The following is a 15822-nucleotide window of genomic DNA, read 5'->3' as shown; positions in this document are numbered from 1 at the left end:
CCTCCACTTCGAGCACTGTGTGTATGATAAATAAAAAGAAAATGTTATGTTCCAGCTAGAATTAAAAAATACCTAATTATTGCCATCAAATCACTTATATTTATAGGCATATATTATTTTAATTAAATGAAAGTAATAAAAAATCAACATTTTAAACATAATATTTATAAGAGTATCATATTATTCAGTGGTTGGCATTTCCACTGAAGTCATCATCTACAAAAAAATTAAACGTAATTTATGCTTATTTTACTAAATTGTGTAGATTTTACCAAGGTTTAATACAAAATATAAACAATATTAAAAACTTTAATATTATATTAGAATTAAAATAACATACCTAGTTTAATAGAAATAAAATAAATACTTCACTACTGACCTTTATGTATTGGTATATTATAGTTTATAAAAACTAGGTAAACACAATAATATTAGTACCTATCAACCTACATGGCTAAATACGTATACCTATCTACTATTTTTATATTTATGAAATACATACATTCAAAAAACCATACAAAGCTATTTATGCACTCATTTTTGCAGTTAGTTGTTAGTTTTTGGAAATGAAATAATCTTGTAGAATATTAAATTAAAAATAATACATTTTAAGAAGTATAAAATTATTTAAAACCAAAAAAATTACCCGCAGATTGTAGAAAGAATCATTATACACAATTATTTATATATAAAATTTATAATATGTAAACTTTTGTCTTCAAAATAGGTTAGGTTAACACGATTGTTCTTCTAAATAAATAGTTTAATATTGAGTTACATTTTAGCTAAGTAGTATGCCTACGTAATATGAAATAATTTGATGAAAATTACAATTTTAATTTAGTTTATAATATTATATATAACATATATATTATATGCATAACAAAAATATGTCCGGTCATGTTATTCATAAATAATATAACTAATATATTTGATACTATATAGGGTCGCCATATTTTAAATGACTTAAGCCGGGACAAACATGTTTTGTTTAATTTTTACGTAAAAAATCGTACCACTCCTCTGCTGTCAACCATCATCTGTTTCATTTACTATTTTTTCGTAATTAAAGAATATCCCTCATACAATACAAGTACTCTACGACAGCGTTTCTCAACCTGTGGTACGCGTAGTGCGTACCACTAGTGATACTCGAAAAGCTCATGGGTAGTACGCTAAGAAAATTTCACTTTATTATAAAAATGAAATGGATCATTATTCACATTAAATACTAATTGGTTTATAATTTATATGATATAAATAATAATTTTACATATTATTTGGTATTCAATTTTCTTTTTGTGATTTCAGTACATGTAAAATAATATTTACATTTTTGATAAGCAAAAAAAAGGTTATTTGGTTAAGTGGTACATGAAAATGTTATGGTCATGTAAGTGGTACGTGGATATAAAAAGGCTGAGAACCGCTGCTTTGTGACATACGCGTTTTTTAGGTAAAAACTAACTCAACGTTACAAATCGGAAAGAGTAACCTACGAAATTATTATCAATTACCGTCAATAGTTAGCGTTAATATAGTAACAACAACATATTGTCATGGGGCAACAGGATAACAACGAATACATTCATCAATAATAATTATTGTCGTCACAAAGTCAGGAAAGTAATTTTAAAATAGATTTCGTCTATCAATCAAATAATTCATTTATCAAAACAGTATTGTTTTTCTAATATAAGTGTTGAGTTAGAAAAAATAACATAAGTAGTTAACATAAATTAGTGAAGTTTGATTCAGGGACAAGAATTATTGGCGATCCCGAAATAGGTACTTTATCGGGACGCCATATTCAAAACTGGGACGTATGGCAACCATATTTGATAGTGTGTTCACTATAAATTGTTTATTTGTCAATTATTGGAATAGGTTTTGTTTATCGCTACATCGATGAGTGAATTAGTGGACACATTGAATAACACGATAAACTATTATATCAGTCAATAACGAATAACTAAAAAGTGATATCTTTAGTTTCTGCTAAGTGATCGACTATTTTGATGACTAATAAAGATATCATGTTATGTCTTTAGAAAAACGCTTCACTGCAGCTCAGTGCATAGAAAGCAGTAAGTAAAATCAAAAACGTAACCATAAAATATAATATGTTGATATCAAGTATTGCAATTCCATTTCCAATATAATTGTCGGTAACAATAGTTAAAAAAAATTGTCATTACCTAATCTAGGACAATCAATCATAATTCATAAAATCAGTAAAAAATTTAATAAATATAATGAGTTATCCAGCCAAAATTGTAAATACTATTAAAATAATAATCTATACCAGAAGTAGGAAAATAAATTCTTGTGAGTTCTAAACTAATTAATTCTTAAATGTTAAATCTCATATTTATTAACTACGGGTTTTTCATTTTTACTCTGCGCATTTTACACTCATTATCTGGGGTGAAGTGTATTTGTCGAGACTCGAGACAAAATATTACAATAATAGCGAATGACACTCAGCGTGAATAAAATAAGTGGGTCAAAAGTCTTCGGCGGCTGTCCAAGATTTCATCTTTCCACACCTTTGTTTTTTTTAAACACATGCTTATATACTTATATTTATCATATATAAAGCCATTATATAGAATATGGGCAGTGTTTTTTTTCCTTTCAATTTATATCGTTACGTGTGGTACCCGGCTATTATATAGCTTCATTTTTTTCTCTCTTCGAAACGTTTAGTTTTTAATTAAAATTTTTTAAAGAGAACGGTCGTGGACGGAAAGAATAAAAACAAAAAAAAACTGCGGCCTACGTCTAAAAGGCGCACTCGAGCTCGTCCGCCGCCGCCGCTGCTTTCTATGTGACCGGCCAATCGGACACGTACGAAATCGGATACGGCCGATGACAATCGGAAATCTTCATCTCCCGCACACAACGACTGCTGCAGTACATTCTATTACACGCGCGGCGGCGGCGGCGGCGGCGGCGGCAAACAAAACGCGTAAAAACACGTCCCCGGACCAGGCGCAGTGCGCGTATCGTACCTCGTCCTGCGCGGTCGTGTGTTCGTGTATAATAATATTCGTTTATATTATAATTATTATTTGTTATTATAGTGTGTCGCCGACGGTTGTCCGGTGAAAAACGGAGCTTCTTCGTATTTTTATTTTTTTTTTTTTTACCTTAACTTAACTCGACCTGTTTATAATATGTGAGGTATTTCGAACACCAGTGTATGTGTGTGTATGTGTGTGTGTGTGTGAATCTGTCGTACGTGGACGTATAATATAATCAATAATAAAATAATTATATATATATATATTATTGTATCAAAACATTATAATGGACGACGATACAGCGTTGGTTTTGGGCGTTCAACTATTGGCCCTGTGTTGCATAGCGTGCTCTCTGGTGGGTACCTATACCTATATGTCTATAATATAATATACCTATACTATTGTATAAAATACATACAGGCTCGTGGAATCATATACCTCACAAGTATAATATTTCGCAATTTTTTGATGATCTAATACATAATAATATTATAAGTGTCACTGCAGCTGTGTCGGGGGTGGACTTGCTATAGGTACTAGAGTCTACGTCCCTTAACGATTAAAGTACTTAAATAAACTCATAGTTTCACCCCTATATTATTGTTATGTACCAACCTATTTCAGATATCATCTTATACCGAAACGTTATAATCCACAGCTAAACCACCTTTTGGCTTTAAGCAGACACATTTTTTGTTTTGTTTTATTTCGCTCACAGAAAGTTGGACTATATTTTCTGAGTTTATTTTGTACAATATTTCAGTACAATATTTTCTATTTCAAATGTGGTTTCTAAAAATTTCATAAACGTCTGTTTAGCCACCCATATACACAGTCCTGTGCCGCTGTCATCTAGTGGCATAGCCAGGATTTTGCTTTTGGAAGGGGCTGTTAATTTGTTATATAGGGTATAATTTGTTGTATAGAGGAATTAGAATTCCTTTGATATGCTGTTGCCATGGCTATATAACAATTTAGAACTTAGCAGCAACCATAGAACAAATAAAAATTTGCTTGATAAATATGATCACAGTACACTGAAAGCATTTTTAAATTTCCATGAAGCCTCGGAAGGGCTGCAGTCCCCACTGTACCCTTGGATACAATCCTAGGTCCAAAAAAACCTCGCTGACCGCTGTTAACTGCAGACTCGGAAGAGCAGAGTGGCAGACAAAATATATTACGTTTTGATCACTGCAACTGTTGTATTCGTTGTAATTAATTTTTTTATACAGTTTCTATGCGAGAAAACGTGATAAATTAAAAACGCTTCATTATAATAATAGTTACAGGATAATACTACGCAAATTACAATGATACTGAAAATAAAGTACCTAAATCCGTTTCGTGCGGGTTGATGCATTGGATTACATTTTGTACGGATGGAAATACGGAATAAACTGATTGGTTTTGTGGTCAACGGAAATAAAATATTTGATGACGTTCGTGGAGTAAACCATGAGAAATGAATCTAAAGAAGATTTCTCATGCGTATTATGATATTTAGGAAACGACTAAGAGAATAAAAATGAATATAAAATAATAATGACTTAAGTACATTATATTCCTAGAACTTAACAAAAAAATAAACAAAATAACATAAAAACAATTGTATTTTAAAGTTATATAAATAATTAATAACGTTGTTCAATAATTAGGCTTGTACATGCATATCAAAATTAAAAGTCGTGAATCGTGATTTATATGATTATACGATTTTTTATATCTAATTAAAATGTCACTAACAACACTATAATATAACGATAAAGTATATAAAGTATTAAAGTAATAATATTCAAAGTAAATTATAAAGAATAATAGACAATTAATCAAAAATATGTGATCAAAGAAATATTTCAACTGTAATATTATATCAACGGTAAAATGTATAAAATATAATATAAATGTATGTGTGTAGTAATAGTTACTATAGTAACATTACCTAGTAACAACAATTTTGTTTCATATTATTCATGTACACACGTTACGCACATAACTATACGTGTCTACGTAGACTATTGAATAGTTAAAATGTACACACTACACACGTAGGTGTATTGACAAATTCAATTTAAACCCATGAAGTGTATGCATTTCAAATTATATAATTTGATATCGTCATTCACCAATAGGTACTTCAAAAATAAGCATATTATACTTAAAGTATAGCGTCGGAAATTTCAACAAGTGGTTTTATGAAATTTTACAGAAAAAATGATAACTCTTTTATACTTTAAACTTTGAAAGTGATTCATGTGTTAATTGGTTCATTGCATTGGTGCGTAAATAAAATAAAATATGTAAAAAGATTTGAATCTACTTTTAAGACAGAAAAAGCTAGAAATGTATCAAAATCATTTTTAACTTGTGTTTTTTTTATTAATAATATATAATATTAAACCTATAGTATATATTATTATGACTACGGTTTTAAGCAAAACTCATGCTTCATTTATTACGACATTGTAACATATTATTATTATATTTAATATAATTTATACAATCTAATCCAGGTTAAGAAATTATTCGGATTATTATTTATTACAACTATATTATATACTTTTAACATATTCTCATAGGCGTGTAGAGACTTTGTCCGCAGGGGGGGGGGGGCCCATAAAAATGTCTGAACCAAAGATTCTTGTACTAATGACTGCCGTAAAAAGGGGTGACTTCGGACATGTGGGGTGATTTCGGATAACACCATGTTTTTTTAGTTATCTTATAATTTTAGAATATACGTTTAATAAAAGTTGAAAACTGATACTCTACGTTAATATTTATTGTAACCTCCATAGAAAATAATATTTATTGATGTCATAATGGCGTCATAGTACATGTCATGGAGGTAAATACAAAATATTATATTTTTGTATTTTTAAATTACATAACTACATTGACTACTGTAGCACAACAGCAAATAGAAATATTTAATTGCGGTTTTCGGTTACTATACCCGTTAACTTGTCTGTGTTAATTGGTAATTGCATTGATTTTATAATATACTATAAAATCAATGGTAATTGGTACCTATATGTGCAAATTGTTAAGTAACTTGATCTCATACTGTAGTTTTAAATCGTCTTAATTATTACCAAACGTGGGTGACTTCAGACAATACATTAACTATGCCCAGATCATATGTCAACAATGTAGGAGGTCGTGCGTATATAAGAATTATAATCCTAACGTTATTTAAAATGTCGTTGATGGTGTTAGTTATAAAAAAAAGTTGGTCAGCGCATTACGGTAGTGGATGTTTGTCCATCGTCCCTTCGGGCCTCAGACAAGATAGTGTAATTTTACTGTATTCGATTTGAATGCAATGATTGCATTCGATAAAAAACGATTCTGAGCGGACGAGGGAATCTTTTTTATTTAATTTTATCCGTTTCTATGGTGATAAACAAAGCGTTTTAAGAACAGCTTAAGAACGATTTATATAAATAGGTAATTTATATAATTATAATTAGGAAATATCATAAAAATGAAAAAAAAAATATAAAATAAAAGAAAAAGCTCATAAGTCACTCAAATGTTTTGAAAATTTTACCATGTCTAGGTAAGGCTAATATAAGTAAACAACCCAAATTTTTAATTACAACAAAAAACTCCCAAAATTAAAATGTCTATAAATAGCTCAAAAATGGCTAAAATTTTCCAAACTTTAAACCGTAAGGAACAAAATTAAAAATACAACAAAAAATATCTCTTGTTATTTTTCATTTGAAGCAATATTTCTGGTAGAAAACGTCGTCCGTAATTATTTAATATTATAAAATCGTGAAATCGTACGTTTTTTCTCCTTAAACCGCTTTTATTTCAAGTAGCGTTTCGAAAATCGAAAAATTACCTCTTTAAAGTACCAGCTCAAGAACATTACCTTTCAGAAAAATGCTATACTTGATACTTTTGAGCAAGTTTAGAAGGAGAAAAATTGTTTACAGAATAAAAAAGAAATAAACATCATTGTAAAACCATTACATTCCTCGCTCCACTCAGAATCTAAAAATGACAACACAATAAGTAAATACGGAAAAGTAAAAAATAAATTTTAAGTTTATATGTTTATAGAAAAGTAAATAGTTTTTTTTTAGAATATTTAATAAATTATGTTGTATTTGCGATAAATGTACGGGGTTTTTTTATTTCAATTCATTACATTTTTTTTAAAAATATCTATACTGTCCGAAGTCACCCATTGTAATTATAACATCAGTTTTTAATGAAATCTAATAGGTACGTGTCCGAAGTCACCCCATTTTACGGGTCACTCCGGACAAAATTCAACTTTTAAAAAAAGTGTGAACTTTAATGACCTTAATGATTACCTATTCTTCTGCTATATGATCTTCTTTTCACTCATTATAATAGTATTTTGTTTACTAGTTAGTTATAATATGTAAAAGTTTAATGTACTAAATAAGAATATTCTGTTTTTTAGGTCTAAAGTATTCGTTATTTGTAATTACTATTTTAACTAACCTAAGTGGTATGTAATATTATCTACAAGTAACAACCGTGAAATAACGTAAGTATATAAATAAAGTAGTTGATAGATCACACTGTGATAAAAAAAAAATAGTCTACTAGGTAGTATAGTGGATAGTAGAGACGTAGAGTATTCTTTGATAATAGTAAATCATTTGGTCGATGATAACTGATATATTAATAACTTTATTACATTTATTCACAGATATCTAAACTATGAGATTCAAACTAGCTTCACTTTTTTCATGTAAAATATAAAAATGTTCGCTATCTAGTATAGCATAGATATCTAAGTATTTATTAAAGAAAATTCCAGGGGCCGCAGGGAGCCCCCCCCCCCCCCCCGTCCGCACGCCTATTAATATTTAACTAATATTGGTGACATTGATTAAATATATATAATTACTTACATTATTGCAACATAACATAATTGGATTTAATAACTTTATTTTTTAAGGCGTTCAAATATATATATATATTCAAATGCGTATAATTGTAATTTAAAGTTAATTGTATAATAATTCAATACCGTTTAAACTTCTAATCAATGATTTGAGAAATCTGTTGTTTCTTAAATGTCTCATCTATTAATTTCGTTTAAATATACATAATTAATAATTAAATATAACATATTTATATTATTATTATCATACGTCTGATATCTTTTATTATTACTATACGTGTGATATCTTTTTTTTGAAGACCAAAACAATTTTTTTAATAGCACTTTCAGCCAATCTATAATTTTATATTATACATAACAAACAACAATTAGATTAGGTAACATAATAAAAGGTATAATATAATTTTGTACCACAATAACATAGACCATAGTAGATAATTGGAACATTTAAATATATGTAAAAAGAGTATATATTATTATAATATGTTTTTCCGCTTCGTTTTACTTAAAGAAAAGAGAATAAATATGCATGTGGTATATCTATTGTATTGTATTAAATATATAATATAGAGAATGATTCACCAAGCGTGCTTACTTCAGTTTTTTTCATTTATGAAGAATTTATTTAAATTCTTAAAGTTTTTTTCTACTTACTACTTAAGGAGTGACTTGTGGTTTTACAAACTTATGTTTTTCTAATGAAATACTCCCTTATTTACTGTAAATTATTTAGTGGATATATTTTTTAAAAATAATGATTTACAACTATAATTATAATTCAAAATTTGAACTACCTAGTAATTTTTTAGCTATCTGTTAAAATGTTTATTAAAGATTATGGTAGTAATAGATCCTTAACAACGGTTTTTAAAAAATATAAAATTGATGTACTTACCTAATATTTTATCTAGTCTAATATTTTATATAAGTATTATACTTGGACGATTTTTATAAATTATAAATGTTGATGGATTAATATTAATTACTAAAATTTGCAATTTACCATATTAATGTCCCCATATCGTTGGGCCCCCTAACATGTTCAGTGGGGCTCATTATCTTCTTGTAGAATAAATAAAAATATAAATAAAATAAAATATCTCCCAAACCCATTATCATGGATCCATTATCCTTAGTACACAAAGTTAAATAACTCAAAAACTATACTCGTTTGAATTTTGATTTTGAAATGTCAACATTTAACATTTTCAGAAAAATTATCCACTAGCTAATAAAGCAGAAAAAAAATGGGATTTCAATTAAAAAAAAAAAAGTTTGTATCTCCGAGGGACACTCCTTAAGTAGTGCAAAAAATTCTGAGTGTATGAAAATATGTTATTGAAGTGGGTATATTTAAAATTCCAAAAATTAGATTTAGAATACCTGCTTTGTCGATAAAAAAAAACTGGGTGAGCAGCTCGGTGAATCAAATCGGTTTTATACGCAGAAAAATCTACTCCGGTCGTTAAAATGGATAAACATTATTATGGCGTGCGTGTAATAATATGTATAAATCGGTACATAACACATTCGATAATAATCATTAAATAATCGGACTCGATATACTTTAATAACAATTTGCACTTGTGCAGTTGTACGCAATATATAAGTGCGCGAGTAACAGTAGGTATAGATATAATATAATATGTTAAGGACCACTATACAACATAATACTATATAGGTACGTTTAAATACCATTCTACGTACCAATATTCCTACATACCTATAATACTTACCTATAATACGTATATACATAATAATATTATGATATTATGTGTGTTTGTGTGTTTTGCACATTTCATTCAAGTCGTGACGGACCACTCGTCGTGGAACGCGAGAGTTGGGATAGGTATCAATAATATATTATATTATATTTATACAAAAACACGCTACCAGCTAATAAAAAACGGGTTCTACGAGCTTACGATTTATTTTTTCTTTAATTTTATTTTCGTATGGGTATAATACGTATTATAAACGACTTATGAAGTATAAAATTATAATCAACGTATTCTGTGATAAAAAGTCGACGCGCGGTTCGCCTCTGCGAGATCATTATTGTAATAATATCGGTAGGTAGTACCCAACCTATCTAATATATAACGTCATGATGTATTATATAATATACCTGTAAACACGTGCATACGAGAACGTTTCAAACGCTTTCTATAAGATTCGTACACCAATTATTATTAGGTAGGTATACCTTACATATCATCAACACTGCAGAAGGCCTTTTTAGAATATTATTGTAACGTTGCTTTCGGCAGATATCGTATTATCGTGTTGATACCACGAATCGTATTCGAAATATTCAAATACAAACAATAATTACATACACGCTATTCGGATCGGTGTAAAGATAATATATGCAACTGGAAGTTTGTTATTACTATAATATAAGTTTATTTTACGGTTGAACTAGCTGAAACCTTTTCTTTCTTCGTTTGAACGGTACAACGTTCGAAAGATACAACCGGATCTCAGATCTACAATATAATATATATTATTTTGAAAAAAGTTATTGTAGGTACGTTTCAAATTAATTTATCAATAAAAATATATTGATATTTAAAAAAATAATCTACTTGACTAAATAAACGTCTTTACCATCGAAATTTGCCTAAAAATAGATTTACAAGTTAGATATTTTGAATTTCTCCGTGTGTTAAAATAATTTTTTATTTGCAGTGTTAAAAAATGAAAATAAAAAATGTATTACGCTGTACTTGTGGTGCAAGCGTCTATAAATTATATACATATATAAAAAAATGTTTGAATATTGACTTTAACCAAATAGTTATTTCATTTGTCGGGTTTATGTATTACACCTTGTATATAATATACATTACACAATATACTGTACATTGTATAGGTACATTATATTCAAGTGTATGGTGTCTTAAATGTTTTTTAATCGATTGTTCGAGTTTTTCAACGTCATCACCAACGTCATTTCAATATTGTATTTTATTAATAACCAAATTGTATTAAATAATGCAACACTTTCTAATAAATAGCACATCTTAATCACGAAAAATAGAAAATATTATAAAATGACAGCTTATAGTTTATTTTTTTTCTACCTGTGTGTGACTAAATAGATACAAATTATATCTAATCGGATGACATGATTTCAATGATGTAGCGAGTATAATATCTTCTATGACAATGAATTTAAAAACCTTGGAAAAATACTATTTTTATCATTAATTGAATTAAAAACACGTAATCTCTAATGAATATATTATTATGATGATGAGGATTCCATAAACAAGTTTCCTAGTAGATATATTTAATATTTTGATGTTTGATTTCACTATAGTTGACTTTCCAATGACTTAAACACAACATAGAATACTAATTGATATTTGATAGTAAACGTTATTACTATTGTAGTGTTGTCACATGAATACAATTATTGAATTATTATCGTGGCACTAAAACTATTATTTTTTAGATTATGAGGTAGGTACTCGTTGCTATTGCTTAATATGTGTTTTGGAATTGATTGAACCAATAACATTTATTGTTAATGAGCACCCAAAATAATAATATATTTTTACTTCTTTGTAATAAAATAGCTGTATAAAAATATTTGAAAAATTTATATTTATTTTAAAATAATTGAATAAAATATATCGACATTCCATGACGAAATTTTAAAATGAATACTTGATTATTTAAAACATGATTTTCGTTTAATTTACCATGGATTTATACGCTATTATTTATAACTACTAGGTACTAATATTAACAAATCATATGTATAGAATTTCAATAATATATATTTTTAATTACCTAATGAATACTAAAATACATTGATTGGAATTTTAATTTCTCAAATGGTTATATTTATATTTCAAACGATTTATGTAAAAATGTTATTTTTATTGAGCAAATCAAGGATTTTATAAATATTTTGCCACTTTGGAACTTGTATTTTTATGAATGTCAAACAGAATCTTAATAGATAATGCTATACGAGTGTACATTACTTGTTAAAATTAAGGTTAAATGTATAGCTATAAAAAAAATATGTAATTACTGCAGTATTCTATTATAAAAAGAAATAATAATAAAAGTCTTGATAGATAGTGTTAAACAGGCAACAAATTAAATATTTATCAGAAATAATATATAATTATTTAATTATTTAATGTTTAATAAAATATTGGTTAATGTAAGTGATTGGCGTTTGCATCATCTTGTAATTATTTTAGGTACATATCTACATGTTAAAATTATAAATTTATTTTGTTCATGCAATATCTTATAAATTCAGACGCAAGCTTATCTATACACTCTATAGTCTAAACAATATAAATTATTATCATTAATTTCATTATTTATTCTAGAAATATTTGAATAATTTTTGCTTACTTTAAATTCTTACGGTAGAATATTTTTTTACTCTGTGAAGTATTTTTTTTTCAATGCGCATTCACTTAATTATTGTTTGATATTTTATTGAACGAATTGTGCAATAAAAACATTTTAAACGAGTTATGTCAGAAATTAAATAATACCTGATACGTTATAAACAGGTAACTATAATATTTACAGAAATTTAATCTTGTGTTGTTTAGTCTATCGTCTCCTCATCATTATTTATAGGTTTATAACATTGTATTTATTTCAGTATGATAAATTATTATAATAATAATAATAATAATATAATATAGGTAGTTTATTATACCACTGTCTACTGAAACTGAAATCATAAATATAGGTAGGTATAGGTACTATAATATAGTTATATTATAACATATACTATAATAGTTGTCGAAAAAAATATTTTACTATTTTTTTTGCATAAAATCGTTAAGTGGAATATCCACAACAGTTGAATATGCATGTTATGGCTGCTACGCGGGTTACTAATAATAATTTAATAATAATTGTATACCAATTACCAAAACAGTTGTATTATATTACAATATAACGCATAGCCACATAGGCACTTATGAACAAAAGCGCAGAGTATAACGGAACGTTTTATTTTCTTTTTGAGAACAAGAGCTTGTCTTTTTTTTCTTTAATAAAATATTCTAGGTTAAGAAACAATAATAATTGGCGTATTAAGTTTATTTCTATAGGAAGGTATTCGACGTGCAAAAACGTGTATATTCACAATTCACTTCTAAATTAACTATCTACCTATACAACCATGGTTAGATACAATCATTTTTTTCACAGTTTAATTTGGCTCAAATATGTATTTATTTTGCTCACAATATACGGCTAACTATGAATTATACGTGTTTAAAAACCTACACTCATATAAACGCGAATTATAGGCGTCTAGGTGCAAATTTATAATTATCTAATAATATATTTACTTTATGTTTGTTTATTTTTTACGCTTTCCTATGTTATTTTTAATACTTAATTTTTTGTTATTAAAAATAATAGTAAATATATTTTACAATATGTATTCGACTGTACATAATCATACTACAAGAAAATTGGCCGATATCCATAATATTATAGACACTGCAGATACACAGTAAACAATTAAACGCTAATTTATTTTTAAAATAAAATATCTCTAAAAGTTACTATATATTTTGATATATCCAATTGACATGAAATTAATTATGTATTTGGCCATAATTAATAAGGTGTTGCACAATGTGTTTACGTCCATTTATCAATGCTTACACTTTAATGTACCTAGGTAAGTATAGCTACAAGAAAAAATATAATTTTATGTCATACAACATAATAATAATATGTGGTTAGCATATGGTAATGCACACAAATATACAATAATATATTATATTGTGTTCCTACTAAAATAATAAAATAACTTGCAAGTGGACTATAATTAGTACGTCATTATAATATTTTTATATACGACATAATACGAAATATTATGTTTTTTTATAGGAAATAAGTACCTATTACTAGGTAATAATAGAACCAAACTATGATACCTATTGTTTTTGAAATAATTAATATTGAGAAAAAATGACATAATATTGTCCGCCATCAGTATAAAATGATATTATGACTTTATTTGTATGAACTAGCAATGGGATTGTTTATTGAATTCCACACTATAATAAAATATATTCTACACTCGAGGAAAAAATAACTGATTCGAACGATGTCTGTCGTGTATTATCATATCAGATGGAAAATATCAAGTGTTGGCCAGATACACAGATATCTATATTATAATATGGCCAGACACTATACAATAGACGCGTAATGAAAACTTTACAAATTTAATTGTATACAGTCCTTGGCTGATTATTTGGTACTCATATTGAAGTAAATTTTGTAACGATAAGCCAGACTTACGAAGAAATCAGTGGCCAAATAATTAACAATAGGTAGGTACCACCTAAATGCAGCTAACACAATATTATAACATAAAACGACCGTCGTCGTTAGTGCACGACGCACATTCACACGTACCTACATAAGACATTTGAAAATATTATTATAATAACTAATAACCTACCTCAAGCTTCATGATAATTTGTGTATATTAACTAACCACCGTATCTCTCCGCCAACGCTTTACTTATTACGGCTCATTGAATGTTGATTGATTAGAGTCAACAATTAAATAGATAGGTACAAAATAAATAAATATACATTTTAATATCGTGCTCATTAATTCATTAAAACTATAATAATAATAATAATATTATGATACATATTAAAATATTATAAGAAAAAATATACTGAAACTCGTTAGGGGTTTTTAAAAAATATGTAAGACTGTTATAATATGAGTATCTATAATATCATATAAATAGGTAATAAATAATAATAGTATAGTACATAGACAATAGACATGGTAATATTAATAAATGGACTGCGCCTCCCACACACCCCTCCTATGTCACTGTGAGACCAACATTGAAATAGATCAAAGATATTATAGATGTATAAAATGCCTATGTAATAATATTATAATTTATAAATATGAAATAAAAGTGATGATGCGTCGGTCAGAATTTAATAATTTCTCATTACATAAATACCTATATAATATTGTGTGCATTCAATAATTGACAACGATTCACCAGTGGCAAATACTTTTTATATTTTTAACAACTGCAACCAATTTCAATCAAAAACAATATCGTTTGCATACGCTCGTCGTGTTATGCGTACGGATTTCACTATTTTGCAGGTAGTGACATTTAAAATAAATAAGTATAATAATAATAAGTTATCCGAATAGCATGGCGGAGTGCGGATGTTATACAGTATGAACAGAATATTGGTTTTTGAATCATACAAATATATTCTATTGTGCGTATTTTGTACGTCCATAAAATCTTTTTTTTCAGATCAAAATTTGATAGAACAAATTTTTTATTTGCATGCGTCATTAATATAGGCGCAGTACACCGGTTCGGACGTCCCGCGTGGCCGCTTGTAATTGGGTGAAAGTATAGAGTCGAAGTTGTTCTCGACTGCGGTTTACTGTATAATATTCTTGTACCTACGTATATATAATATATATATAGGTACGCAAGTCTCGAATACGGAATTTGTGTATATATTCGGAAAAGTACTCATCTGCGTGACCTAAAGCAGACCAATAATTGTATCCACACGCACTTGCGTGAAGTATATAATTTCTATCGCGTAATATATAGCGGAAGAACTTTAACGCCACCCGTTGTATGGACTCTCATATTTAATTATATAATATACAACCACGGTTATATTAATTGCTGGAAGTTATTGTTGTCTGATGAGTTCATAACCAATAATTATTGATAAACATTTCTTTTCTGCCAAAATATTATTGGGTACTACGGTAGCATACGCTACTATACGTCTGGTACTATCGGTTAACAGGACTTTTTGTTCAATTTATATTTTATTGATTTTTTTTTGGCCGATACTATTATTGGTATCCGATGTAATCAA

At 27.7% G+C, this 15822-nt stretch overlaps 1 protein-coding gene across 1 annotated transcript in view; it reads left to right on the top strand.

The window, feature by feature from the left end:
• Positions 1–2929: 2929 nt before the first annotated feature.
• LOC132939389 (D-beta-hydroxybutyrate dehydrogenase, mitochondrial-like) overlaps positions 2930–15822 on the top strand; it is a 31735-nt gene continuing 18842 nt past the window's right edge. The window contains exon 1 of the mRNA XM_061006524.1: positions 2930–3381. Within this exon, the coding sequence (XP_060862507.1) occupies positions 3313–3381 (69 nt within the window). The 5' untranslated portion in view covers positions 2930–3312. The remainder of the gene's footprint in view (positions 3382–15822) is intronic.

This window comes from Metopolophium dirhodum, chromosome 2 (genome assembly GCF_019925205.1).
Source record: "Metopolophium dirhodum isolate CAU chromosome 2, ASM1992520v1, whole genome shotgun sequence".
NCBI classification, from domain to species: domain Eukaryota; kingdom Metazoa; phylum Arthropoda; class Insecta; order Hemiptera; family Aphididae; genus Metopolophium; species Metopolophium dirhodum.
This window is presented reverse-complemented; position numbering and strand designations above follow the sequence as displayed.